Raw genomic sequence first — 12,732 nt, 5'->3', positions numbered from 1 at the left:
AAGAGGAACCAAAAAAGGCACACAAATGTCCAGCTTCCAGCTGATTCCAGCCTGGATAAGAAGACTAGGGGGTGTATGTAGATAAGGGTTCAGGGTCTGCCCAAAAGCAGAGACCTGAAAATTCTCAGAGACGAAAGGACATGTGGGACCAAGCCAGAGATTCTAACGCCCAACCTCAGAGAATCCCTTTGATAACAGCCCTGGCAGATGGTAAACTAGTGACTCAAACCTCACTCCTTCCCAAGACAGACTGTTCACCTACTGAACAGCTCTAATTGTTAGCCACACCCTTACCACCCTGTCCCTTCTAGTCATTGACATTGCTTGTGTCCATCCGGAGAGCATAAAAAAAAGTCATCTCTCTTCCCCAGTGTCAGTCCTTCAGAGACGTGAAGGCGGCCATCATGGTTTCCGCAAGCCCTCCCCTCTCTGGGCTGACCTCGCCACACTCCTCAGTTGCTTCCCTTATGACCAGGCTTTGAATTTCTCCACATATCCCCTTCCTAGTTTGCCAGTGTGCCTCTTCATGTGTGTGCCTCTTTCTAATAAGGACAGACTGCATGCCCATATCATTGTAGTCTCCTCAGGAATACAGTAGGGGATAGTAGACAGTTACTATTTCTTGAATGAATAAAGGAATGAGTTTAATTAATCTTCAGATTCAGCCAAAATTTACTTTTTAGCTTTAAGGGATCTCATTGAGAAAGATTTAACTGGTACCCTCCACTGCCTGCTCCTGAAGGACAAGGAAATTAGAGGCCCACTCCCAACTGCTTCCAAAACAAAGGACCATGTACCAGGATCTCCATGGTCTCTCTCAGAGCCTTTACCATCTTTTCATAATCTTCATTTTGCTTCTGAGACTGGGTCAGGAGAGCAGAGAGCTCGGTCACCCTGAAGAGAAGAGCACAGCATTGTCACCTGGGCAGCCCCTCATGTGGACAGAGCGACTGTGCAGCACACTCATCCCCAACACAGACATTCCCACTGCAGCCCCCACAGAGTCCCGGGTGCCCCCAGCCCCTGCACTCCCTGAATACCACAGGATACTATCGCTGTGGACTGGGGGGAAGCCGAAAGCCACTCAGACACATGCAGGGATTTACCACATCTCAAGGCTGGAACACGTGTTTGGGGGCCTGAGAGCTGAAGGTAAGCCCTGGCCCAGGCCCTTCCAGGCCCCACTTGATCTTGAAGTCAAGCACCCTGAAGTCAATGAGAACATCAGAAATGCCACATGGGATAGTCCCAAGGTCCCTCCAGCCCAAGTTTTTCACTCTGATAGGGAAAAAGGAGGTGTACCTTGGGGGAGCTTATGATCAACCTCCCTGACACTAATTTCAAAGACCAGGAAAACCGCCACATGTCTTTGTCATTTTAATTCTCTATCCTGGAGCTCAGCGCCTGGTGTTACATGGGAAGCTAAATAAATATTTCTTGAATTAATGTCACTCAGGAGTCTAAAAACTTTTTTCAAAAATCTTAATAATTTATTCTGTACCAACTCTAAGAGCCTTAACTCACTGCACATTTACTTAATTATCGCATCACTCAACAAACATTTATCATCTACTATACGACAGATGAAGTGCAAAGCACTAGAGACACAAAACTTACTAAGTCTCTGCTGTGCTTCCCAGCACCTTCACAACCAAACAAAACAAACTGCAATTTATGGACCCCACCAACAGGTGGTGATACAACCCAGGCCATGGGGTATAAACTGAACTTTGCCCTGAGATTCAAACCAGCTCTTGGCTTATGTCCCTGTCCTTACCATTATTTTTTTAAAAATCCTATTTTATTATAATCCAAAAAATAAAAAATGCCTAACAAAAAAAATGAAACTAAACAATAAGATACAATGAGATCAGTGCTATATCAAGCAGGTCCAAAGACCACATCTGGGCATAGTAATTTAACAGGCTATTGAGATCAGAGAAGGCTTCACAGAGGAGGTGGCATTTGACCTATGTCTTAAAGGACAAGGCTGAGAGATAAGGAAAGGAGGCATTCCAGGCTAAGTCAGCATGTACAACGGCAGTGAAGCATGGAAGAGCTTGGCTGGTCTGCGAATGGCAAAGTTTGGTGTTGGCAGAGGACAGAGTCACAGCTAGCTCTGTAAGGCAACTGAGCTGCAAGATACTCTGAGAGCAGAGAGCAGTGACAGGGCCACACCTGTGGCTCTGGGTTTCAAACTAGACTCCTTCTGGCACATCTCCTTCCCCTTTCGTGGGAGGGATGCTCTTCCTACCTTCTCCACCTATCTCTAACACCCTACAGGAGTCAACTTTCCCTCAGTGACCCCTTTCTAGGACCCCAGCCCATCTCACCGATCCTGAAGCTCAGCCTTCTCCAGGTCCCCTTGGCTCTTCAGCTGCATTAACTCCTGGCTCCTTTCATGGGCTTCCTTCTCCAGCTCCTGGGTCTTGGCTAATAGCAGCAGCAGCTGGGCTGGCTCACTCCCATCTAGTCTCCCAGATCCATCAGACTCCCGAGATTGTGCTCCCATAGTCAAGCGCAGACAACAGGTCAGTAGGGATCCTGAAAGCCTCACATGTTCAGCCTTGAGCTCTGTCAAGTCTCTGAAAACAGGCAAGGAAAGAGTAGACTCCAACAGGGACCAGGGAGGGGAACATGGAGATGAGGCCCAGTGAGGACCAAGTCTGGGAGAAATCATCTGAATCCAGTAACACCATTGCTCCCCATCAACTGTTCCACTCACCTACTTCCCCCCAACCCCGGCCCTCTGGCATCTGATCCCCTTCCACAGCAGCCCACCATCCTAGTCCAGAATGGTAGAGGCAAACCTCGTCCCTTCTAAATGCCCCACTAACCTGTCAGTGGCTGACTTCATTTCCAGGAAGTGGCGTCGGAAGGTCACCACCTCCCGCCATAGACTGAGAAGGCGACCGTGCTCCCCTTTCAGGTAGCCCTTGAAGAACTGTGTGTCCAGAAACCCAGGTCATACCAAAGGGCAGAGGGCTATCTTTTGCCAACACAGGAGTCTTGGATTCCTCCTGACTACTGGTGGGGAGGGAAGGAGGGACTTACAGGAGATAGCTTATAAGTGGGTGTCTCTACTAAAGTTTCACTGAAGAGCTTAATAAAGTTAGCAGACGGATTCAAGAGGCCCAAGGACCTGGGATATATGGCCTGGATTTATGACCTTCCTCTGAGCTAGATTAGAAAAGGATAAACAGTAGCTGCTCAACAAATGGGATCTATTACATTATCAGGCTTATAAGAAGGATTAAATGGCATAACATATGTAAATCACCTAATGCAATACCTGGCACAGAGCAAAGGCTCAGAAACATTAGTATCCTTTTGCTGAGATCTGAAAATTCCCTACGGCCCATATCTGATCTTTCTTCCCCATTCAATTTCAATAGCCACCTCCTTAGTATCTACATAGGCAGACCTCCAGACAAGGGAGTCAGTAAGCTTTCAGATCCATCTAAAACCTAAGCTAGTCACTTCCAGAGGAACAGAGTTGCTTTGAGTGTTGAGTCATCTGCCAGCAAAACCTCAACTAAGCAGGTAAGGGCAGACCTAAGATGAAGGCCCAGGCAGGGCAAAGCTGTCCACATGAGTGGTAAGGATGGTCAGAGACTTTACGATGACAGCCCAGTTTCCAACCAAGTCCTAAAGTAAACCCCTTCCAACACTGATCAGGGTAGTGCCCAGAGTCCCAGCCCCACGTCCCTCCTACCTCCTGCTCCATCCGCCACTGGCTCTCCTTCCTCATTAGCTCATCCCGGGCCCGGCTCCAATCGACTGTCAACTTGTCCACATCTTCCCGAAGCGCTTTATTTACCACGTCAGCTTCTTCCATGTGCAGCCGAAGCTGGGTGTTCACCTCTGCTAGACTCTCACACCTGCACTGGGGAGGGGTAGGAGCAAGTGCAAAATCAAGGCCTGGTCCATCCGTGGACTTCTTGGAGTAAGATGACAAGCTCTGGAATTTTCCATTGCCAGGATTGGAGGGCTAAGGCTGAAAGTCCATGGTTGCAATCCGTGTTAGCCCTCGGGACAGAGGTTTCCCATTAGCCTTCTCCACCCACGGGCCAAGCACCCAGGCCAGAGAATTTGGGGTCCGTCACCTCTGTTGCTCCTCCTCCAGTCGGATTAGCAGCTGTTCCAGGTTTGGCTCCTCCACATTTTCCCACCTCTGAGGGATCGATCCCTTAGTCAGACAGAGACAAGCCACATTTACCTCCAAAGAGAACATCACTCAGACCACTTTCCTGATGCCCCCTGCTATAGTAGCTGCTTTCTTTTTATTCTTTCTCCCCTTTGTTAACAATATGCCTCTTTTCTCAATCACTGCATCCTGAAAGTAAGTCCACGGCATCACTGCCTGCAAAAGTGGACCCGCGAATTCCCCCGAAAGGCGGCATTCGGTAGTGAAAAGAACTTCCAACCTAAAAAGCCTAAGGTGGTATCTTTCACTGACGGCCTTGACTTCTACCACACCGATTTTTGGACTCAGGGAAGTTACTTAACTTTGAACCACAAAAACACTCAGCTACAAAATGAGGGCGACAGCATTCCCCTCAGAAGGTTGTTTTGCGGATTAAGTGACATAACTATATGACAATGCCTAATGGTGCCTGGCCCACATAGACTAGTACTCAGTAAGTTTTGGTTCTTTCCTTCCTCTGAACTTTCCGGAGGGGAATGTGAGAAGGTGCTGAGAGGGAACTGGAACAAGGGCAAATGAGGCTCAAAGCCAGTTCTCCCCAGCCAAGAGCACAAACAAAGCCCTCTGCCAGAAACATGTTTTTTCGGCCTGCAAAGGCACACATCTCTCTACGACAGATAAACACTGACACCTTCTGGAGGAAAAATGCATTTCTTCCCTCTGCTTCCATAACCCTTCTAATCTGATTAAGTCTCCTGAAGCTGCATATTGTCTTAAGGGAGCCAACGGTTGGAGTCTGACAGGCTGGGAGCAGCTAGGTCCAATGCAGGTGTCTGCGTGATAAAGCCCTCCAGGGCTGAAGAGGGGCTTCTATCAAACACCGCTTTATCACCCCCAACCTCTCTCAGCAAGCGGGGCCTGACAGGTGTGTGCACCCGAGGGCTCAGGGTTGGGGGCAGCACAGAACAGCCTCACTCACCCCAGTGGTTTCCAGCCGCTTCTCCAGCTCCTGGCACCAGCTCCGGTACTGCAACACCTGAAGCAAACAGGGCGGGGTGAGAGCAATGGGCACAGCTGGGACAAACTGCCCAGAGTGAAGGCCTCAGGAATCTTGGGCAAACCTGCTGTGACCAGGGGACTGGGTGATGATATTGAGGTAAGGCCACACAACTGCATAGTTTCTATGTGGGCAGCTACATAATACTTTCACTATATCTCTTGTATTACAGGCAAGATCATGGGCTTTGGAACCAGAAAACCTATGGTAGGTCCTGGCTCTAGACTAGGGGAGCAAACCTAGACAACTAATTTAACCCTTGTGAACACCATCTTTTAAAGGGAGATAATATATATCTCATGGGATAACTGTGAGCCTTAAAAGAAAGGATGTTTGGGACTTTCCCACCATACGGTTCTGCCTCTTGCAACCCTTATCCCACCTCAGCAGCCAACTCTAAGAGGTGTGCGCCTCTCTACCCCTCCCTGAAAGGGCAGCTACCTCACCTTGGCCTGCAGCTTCCTCACAAGGACTGCTTGCCTCTGCTGGGCCTCCTGGGAGCTCTTCAGCTTCCGCCAGGAGGCTGCCTGGTTCTCTGCCATCTGCTGCTGCAGCGCCAGCACCTGCTCCTCCAGCACCAGCTGCAGTGACTGGGGCTTCATATTGTTCAACCTGGGGCCTCCCGTCTCCATGGAGGCACCAGACAGTAAGCCCACAGGCCCCTATGCAGCCAGAGGCTGTTCGCTCACTGTAGGGTCTCTAATCATTGCTTTGCCACTTGGACCTCCTCTTGAGCTGGGGACCAAAGCACACAATGGAGTTAAAAGGACTGTCTGCAAGACTCTAATTTATTCAGCAAATACTCATGAAGTCTGACAGAGCTGGACAAAGTAAACAGGTTCCTTTACTACAGGACCTCTTAGAGCCTTGAAAATACTAAGATGGACCTCAGTCTGTAAGGGGGGCTTTGATGAGCATCATTTCCTGAATTTGTCTGATCATGAAACAAGTTCATAGGACTAGTGTTTCCTGGCATACCTTTTGGAACTCTGCACTAGGCCAAGAGGATGAGGAAACTGAGGCTTAGAACAATTAAGCAATCTGTCCTAGTTCATACAGTTGGCATTTGGTTGATTAGGGATTTGAACACAAATAGTTGGACTCTCCAACAAAGAAATGAAGTAGCAGGCATTGCAGGCAGGGGATCAGACAGAGAGAGGGAAGAAGGAAGCAGCTTCAGCAGGATGGCAAGCCCTCCTCCCCGATCAGGAGCTGGGCCAAAGCAGGGCAGTGGGCCACTGCAGGCAGGGACGGCCAACCTAACCAGTAAGCTTCAGATGCATCCAGGAGAGAGGCAGGCACAGTGCCCCAGATGAGTTCCAGGTGCAAGTCCAAGCTCTGCCTCTAATGGGCTCTGTGACCTTGAGCATGCCATTTCCCTTTCAGTCTCCTTGTCTAAAAATGAGGGTTACCAGCTACATGATCTCTGAGTTTCTTAGGCCTCTAAAACCCGGGAGGAGGGAGACAGGTTAGAGTTCTCTCATTTTATTAACCCCAGGACTCCAACCAGAGGGGTTAAGAGATATCTGTATTTCCAACTACCTATCAAGAAAATGGCCCCAAATCCCCTTAATGACTCGAACTGTTAACCTCTTGCATCCTGGCCCAAATGTCACTTCCTATCACATCCTCCCAGACATACACACACACACAGTATTCTATCAAGTAGACATTATATAATGAAAATGTTTTTATATAATACATGAGAGAGAAAATATAATGTCTATATTACATTTTATTGTTATTTGTCTATCTCCTCTACTAATGTGTGAGTGCCTCAAAGGCAAGAGCTAGTTCATGTAAGTTATTAGTAAGGAGGTATCAACAATGCATAATCAAGAAATGGGTATGGGTCTTTCTCCTGGCAGATCTAAACCCTTGGCCAGAGGTTACAAATATGGCCTGATGCCTCTTTTCAACCATTGTGTGGCCCATACAAAGAATTTTAAAGAATTTAAATTAGGGGCCAACATTTACCATTGGGAAAATGCATAAAACAATTCATATTTCTGGAAAATCAGAACAGTTAGTGACCCTTGACCCACTGTCACACAAGGCAACAACCTCCTGCAATTGGACAGTGTCTGTCCCCTTTAGATACAGCTGATGCTCTCCAGTTCACCAGTCTCTGCCCCTCCCCCAGCCTATTCTCTCCCTCACACCAATAGCAGATTTCAGTTGTCATTTACCATTGCACTTGACCTTGTGTTTCTCTTACAACAAGAGTTACAGAGGAAAACTCAGTTTAGTAATTTATGTTACCCCCTGGGCAACTGCAGAGCGTGTAGCAGACAGCAAGGGAAGTGCATCAGGTAGGAAGAGTTGAGTGGCACCAATAAAGGCTTAGTGGTACCGATGCCTCCAGCTGCCCCTTCCTATCCTATAAACCTGGTTAATACAGCTTTCTCGTACTACAAACATCTTCCTTTCCTGCCCTTGCTTCCCACCAAGGCTGTGTCAACCAACTCACCATGGCTCTGTAAGATGCAGGCTCAATCTCTCTGCTGGTTGGAGTCACAAACCTGCTGGGAAACAGCTCTTAACTGCCAACACTACCAACAATAAGAGTAGCTACAAGCTGCTTTAAGGGACCCGAGGAGCCTTTTTCCCCCTAATACTATACTGTTATGAGTAGGCTAGGCTTTTGTACATTGTGGGAGTCTCAGAGGCCATAAAGGCTCCCTTACTCTCTTTTGAATCCCCACCCCCCAAAATATTTGGTTGAACCTAATGAAATTGCCAATATGTGCCCATTTTTAAAACCTGTAAGAATAATAATTTCATGTAGTTCAACCTAATATCTGTATAAGCAGCCATATCACAGTTCCCAGAATTCTCATATTAAATCCTCTTTTAGGAGAAGATTGCTGTTAATATGCAAATATTATTTAAGATGATAGTAATACCTCAGTAAAGAAATTGAATCATATGATTATTTTACCTTAGCAGATAATTAAATATTTTTAGAGCTATTTAAAAATTTAGTCTGCCCTGGTCAGGGAACTCAGTTAGTTAGAGTATTGTCCTGATATGCTAAGGTTGTGGGTTTGATCCCTAGTCAGGGCATATACAAGTCGACCAACGAATGCATAAATAACTGGAACAACAAATCTATGTTTCTCTCTCTCTCTCTCTCTCTCTCTCTCTCTCTCTCAAAGCAATAAATAAATAAATAAATTTAGAAATTTAGTCTAACCCTCTAATTTTACAATAAGAAACCTGAAGTCTACAGAGATGAAGTAACTTCATTCTGTTCACATTTTATTTACATGCCCCATTTACCTCAAAAAATGAATTGAAATTGCAGCAAATGTACCATACTGATGTAAGATGCTACTAATAGGAAAAACTGGGTGCAGGGTACATGCAAACTCTCTGTACTATGAAATTTTTCTGTAAATCTAAAATTGTTCTAAAAAAATAAAGTTTATTTTACAAATTATTTGCAGTGTTTTATGATTAAAACCAAAATAAAAATAAAAACATCCCTATAAAACTAAAATTCCCTAAAAGAAGAATAAAAAGAGGGAAGGGGAAGAGAAAAATTATATCAGGAATCTTTCTGAAATTAAGATTTAGTTCTCTCTTCCTCAAAATGTAGTTCAGCACCCTTTTATGAACAGGCTGTCAGACCAGCCAGAAAATAAACTAGCACAGCTCCAAAAAAGGTAGGTTTCAATGTCCCTCAGAAAAGGAAAAGGTCAGTAGTTGGCAAATGGTAACAGACTGGATTGCATTCAAATGGGATAATGGATGTCACTGTGCTTTGTAAACTGTAAACCACTGAATAGATATTATCATTACTGTAGGAAAAGGAAAAAGAATCACTTCTTTTATACATTAATTTATCCCATAAACACTCATGAATTCCAGGTCATGAATTCCAGGCAGTCTGCCTACCAGTGATACTGAAATGAACAACACCAACTTCCTACTTTTGCCAGGGTCCAGACTGGGAAGGGCAGTAGCCTCTGAATCTAGGGTGGACAGTGATAGAAGAGTGACATAAATTACGTATTTAGTCTCCCCTCACTCAAAATACTCCAAAATAAGTGTTTAAATAAAGTTTAAGACAGAAGCAACACCACCTAAACTTAGAGTAGAGGTGTAAATGCTGCAAGGACTAAAATGTGGACTGCTGTTATTAAATAGAATTTTTCACCTAAAACAAAGAAGGAAAAACACTTGAGGGTATAAACATTTTATTTCCTGAGCAAAGAAACTATATATTTGTCTGAAGACACCATTTGTTACTTACTGCAGAAAAAAATTAACGTGCAGCTCCTTATATAAATCTCTTTATGGGAGCCTCTCTAATCTCTCCCTTCAATCTCTTTTGCTGGCTCTCCTCATCTCCCCAATATCTAAAAGCTGGAGGTCGCAGAGCTCAGGCTTCAGATCTCTTCTCCATCTACTTTTATTTCCTAGGTAATCTCATTCAGTTTCAGGGCTTAAAATAGCATCTAGCCCTGACTGGTGTGGCGCAGTTGGCTGGAGTGTCTTCCATAACAGAAAGGTTATGGGTTCAATTCCCGGTCCAGGGCACATACCTAGGTTTCGGGTCCAATCCTGGGTCCAGCCACCTGTGATCCCTGGTCTGGGAGTGCTTGGGAGGCAACCAATCAATGTTTCTCTCTCACATCAATGTTCCTCTCTCTATAAAAGCAATGAAAAAAACATCCTCAGGTAAGGATTAAAAAAAAGAGAGAAAAGCATCTATACACCCATGACTCCCAGTGTTAGATCTCCAGCCCACACTTCCTTCTGGAATGTCACACTCCTATACTAAATCCAAACATCTATTTAACTTTTCTGCATTGATGTTTAACAGGCATCTTAATGCTAATTTGTCCAGCCCTGACCCGTGTGGCTCAGTGGGTTGGGCATCAACCCACAAACTGAAAGGTCTCCGGTTCCATTCCGCGTCAGGGCACGTGCCTGGGTTGCGGACAAGGTCCCCAGCTGGGGGTGTGAGAGAGGCAATCGACTTATGATTCTCTTGCACATCCATGTTTCTTTCCCTCTCTCTAAAAGTAAGTAAGTAAAATCTTAAAATACCAGTTAACTTGTCCAAAAGTGAACTCCTGCTCTTCCAATCTTCCTCATTTCAGTAAATGGCAATTCCATCTTTCTGGTTGCTGAAGCCAAAAGCCTTACAGTCATATTTCCCCCATTTCCCCCACACCCTATAACCAACCCATCAGCAAATCCTGTTGACTCTACCAGGTCCTATCACTTTTCAACCTCTGACAACCACCATCATGAGCCAAGCCACTCTCTCTCGCCTGCTGTGGTGGCTTTAAGGTATGCCTATTAATTCTTTGATACTTCTCCCTTTAAGAGGTGGAGCCTAATTTTCTCCCCTTAAGAGTGAGCTGGAATAAAGTTAATAAAGTTGAATAAAGTCAAAATGACTTCTCGGACAAGATCATAAAAGGCAGTACAGTTCTCCTCCTGACTCCCCTCACACTCTCTCCTGTGTCCTGAAGACACTCAGGCAGCCCCATGAAGAAAGAGGCTCAGTGATAAGGAACCATCTTGGGAGCAGATCAGTCATCAGTTTGACTCCAGTTTTCTGGGAGATCCTAAGCCAGAAACATCCTGCTAAACTGCTCCTGGATTTCCAACCCACAAGTGTATGATAATAAATGATTGTTGCTTCGAGCTACTAAATTTTGGGGTAGTTACTTGCACACACACACACGAAATTAGATAACTAATACATCTGGATTGCTGCAAAAGTTACCTAGATGGTAATGATGCTTTCAACTTTGCTTTCGATATTTGTTTTTTCTCAACAGAGTAGTTAGTCAAAGTCATCCTTTTAAAACAGTGACAGATTATGCCACTCAGAACCCTCCAATACTACTCAGAGTATAAACCATGATCATTATAATGGCTAACAGGGTCCTAATTATTTTAACTCGCAATTGTCTTAACTCCCATTCTTACTCCTCTTCCAACCATGCAGCCTTCCTTGCTATACATGCTTGGAACATACCAAGCTTGGAACACATCTCAGGGCCTCTTCCTCCAGTTGCCTTCATGATTCACTCCCTTACCACCTTCAAGTCTCTGTTCAAATGTCACCTTCTCAGTAACTTATTCCCTAACCACGCAAAATAAAATACCACCACACCCTCACACAAATTTCTTTTTACCTTACCATGCTTCATCTGTCCATCCCAGCTTATTGTGTGTAATATACCTATTCAGAATGTAAATTTCCCAAGTGCAGGAACATTGTTTTATTGCCTCCTGAATTCCCAGCTCCTAAAACAGTGCCTGAATGAATATAAGGACATTAGGTTACATGATCCATATCACCAAGGGTCTTGCAAAATGCTGACAGTTTTGTAACCTTCTAAAGGTAAAAAACAGATCATGTAGTTTGTATGGCACTTAAGTCTCTCACGACGTTATTTGCAATCTTCGTTTTTTAAAAAAAGCCCTTTGAGATTATTGATCCATGAGTGCCTCAACTTTTTCTTGCAAAAAATGTGAGGATACAGAATCCAACTTATGGAATTGCTGAGAAGATAAAATGGACCTTTAACACGCAATGCATTAAGTAGCACCTGACATTTTGTGGCTGTTCAATAAATGCTATTATCATCATCATGTGCTAGACTCTGGGATACAGAGACGAAAAAGGCAAAGCATAACGCCCCAACATGTGCATGGCCGTAAAAGAAGGCAGGAAAAGTGACTCGGTGCAGCAAGTGCAAACACCGAGCAGCGAGATTAACTGCGCCCGTAGAAAGGCTGGGAAAGGTTTCCGAGGAAGGGATCTGTGACACTTGAGCGAAGAATTAAAGTTTCAGAGTATGGGCGAGTGGGCCGGGGCTTTCGGACAGATCACAGCAAAAAACCCCAAGGGCAGAGGGAGCGGGATGGGCTGGCGAGCGCAGCGCCTTATTAACCTGACAACCCTGGGCTCTTAGGCTGTTGGCAGAGAGGATCGGGAAGGTCCCTTTCTGCGCGGACTGGAGCCCAGAGTGGTGGCGACAGCAGGACGCGGAGGCAAGGAGCCGGGAGCCCCAGAGCAGGTCCCAACTTCTCGGTGGGCCCTGGGGTCCTCCGGCAAAACTGAGGCCGCTGCCCGAACCTGAGTCCCCAAGGCGCCTTAGCCGGGCGGGTCTGTGGGCCTCAGACCGTTAACCTGGGTACCTCCCACCTGCCCTTAAGGCCCCACCTCACCACGTTCAGCTCCATGGATCCCCAGCTGGTTCCTCCGCGCCGCAGCGGCTAAAGCCGCAGCTAAGGCCTGACCTGAGACAGGGCCCACCACCCGCCTGGGGCCTCGCCCCGCCCCGCCTCCCCCAAACTCCCGCCCTTTCCGAGAGTCCCTCCCCTCCTACTAGCGCGCCTATAGGAGGACCGCACCGCCTTAGGGGCCTCCCGCCATGTTGACTACTGGCAGCCGATTTACTGGAGTGGCACAGTAGAAAAGGGAAGATTATATTCTAAAAAGTAAGATTCCTAGCCAGAAATGACGGCGGCCAGGGTTGTTGGATTCGACAAAGGG

The 12,732-nt window shown here is 46.1% G+C and overlaps 1 protein-coding gene across 1 annotated transcript in view; it reads right to left on the bottom strand.

The window, feature by feature from the left end:
- CEP250 (centrosomal protein 250) overlaps positions 1-12,502 on the bottom strand; it is a 41,390-nt gene extending 28,888 nt beyond the window's left edge. Inside the window, exons 1-10 of the mRNA XM_090286310.1 lie at positions 12,405-12,502; positions 9,755-9,860; positions 7,675-7,726; positions 5,651-5,939; positions 5,127-5,183; positions 4,107-4,189; positions 3,716-3,881; positions 2,838-2,944; positions 2,334-2,585; positions 798-894 (exon numbers count right to left, since the gene is read on the bottom strand). Coding sequence (XP_090142436.1) covers positions 798-894; positions 2,334-2,585; positions 2,838-2,944; positions 3,716-3,881; positions 4,107-4,189; positions 5,127-5,183; positions 5,651-5,836 — 948 coding nt within the window. The 5' untranslated portion in view covers positions 5,837-5,939; positions 7,675-7,726; positions 9,755-9,860; positions 12,405-12,502. The remainder of the gene's footprint in view (positions 1-797; positions 895-2,333; positions 2,586-2,837; positions 2,945-3,715; positions 3,882-4,106; positions 4,190-5,126; positions 5,184-5,650; positions 5,940-7,674; positions 7,727-9,754; positions 9,861-12,404) is intronic.
- Positions 12,503-12,732: the final 230 nt, after the last annotated feature.

The sequence above is a fragment of the Furipterus horrens genome, unplaced genomic scaffold (genome assembly GCF_987537825.1).
Source record: "Furipterus horrens unplaced genomic scaffold, mFurHor1.1.pri manual_scaffold_8, whole genome shotgun sequence".
Taxonomy (NCBI): Eukaryota; Metazoa; Chordata; class Mammalia; order Chiroptera; family Furipteridae; genus Furipterus; species Furipterus horrens.
The sequence above is the reverse complement of the archived record's forward strand: the minus strand, read 5'-3'. Positions and strand labels throughout refer to the sequence as shown.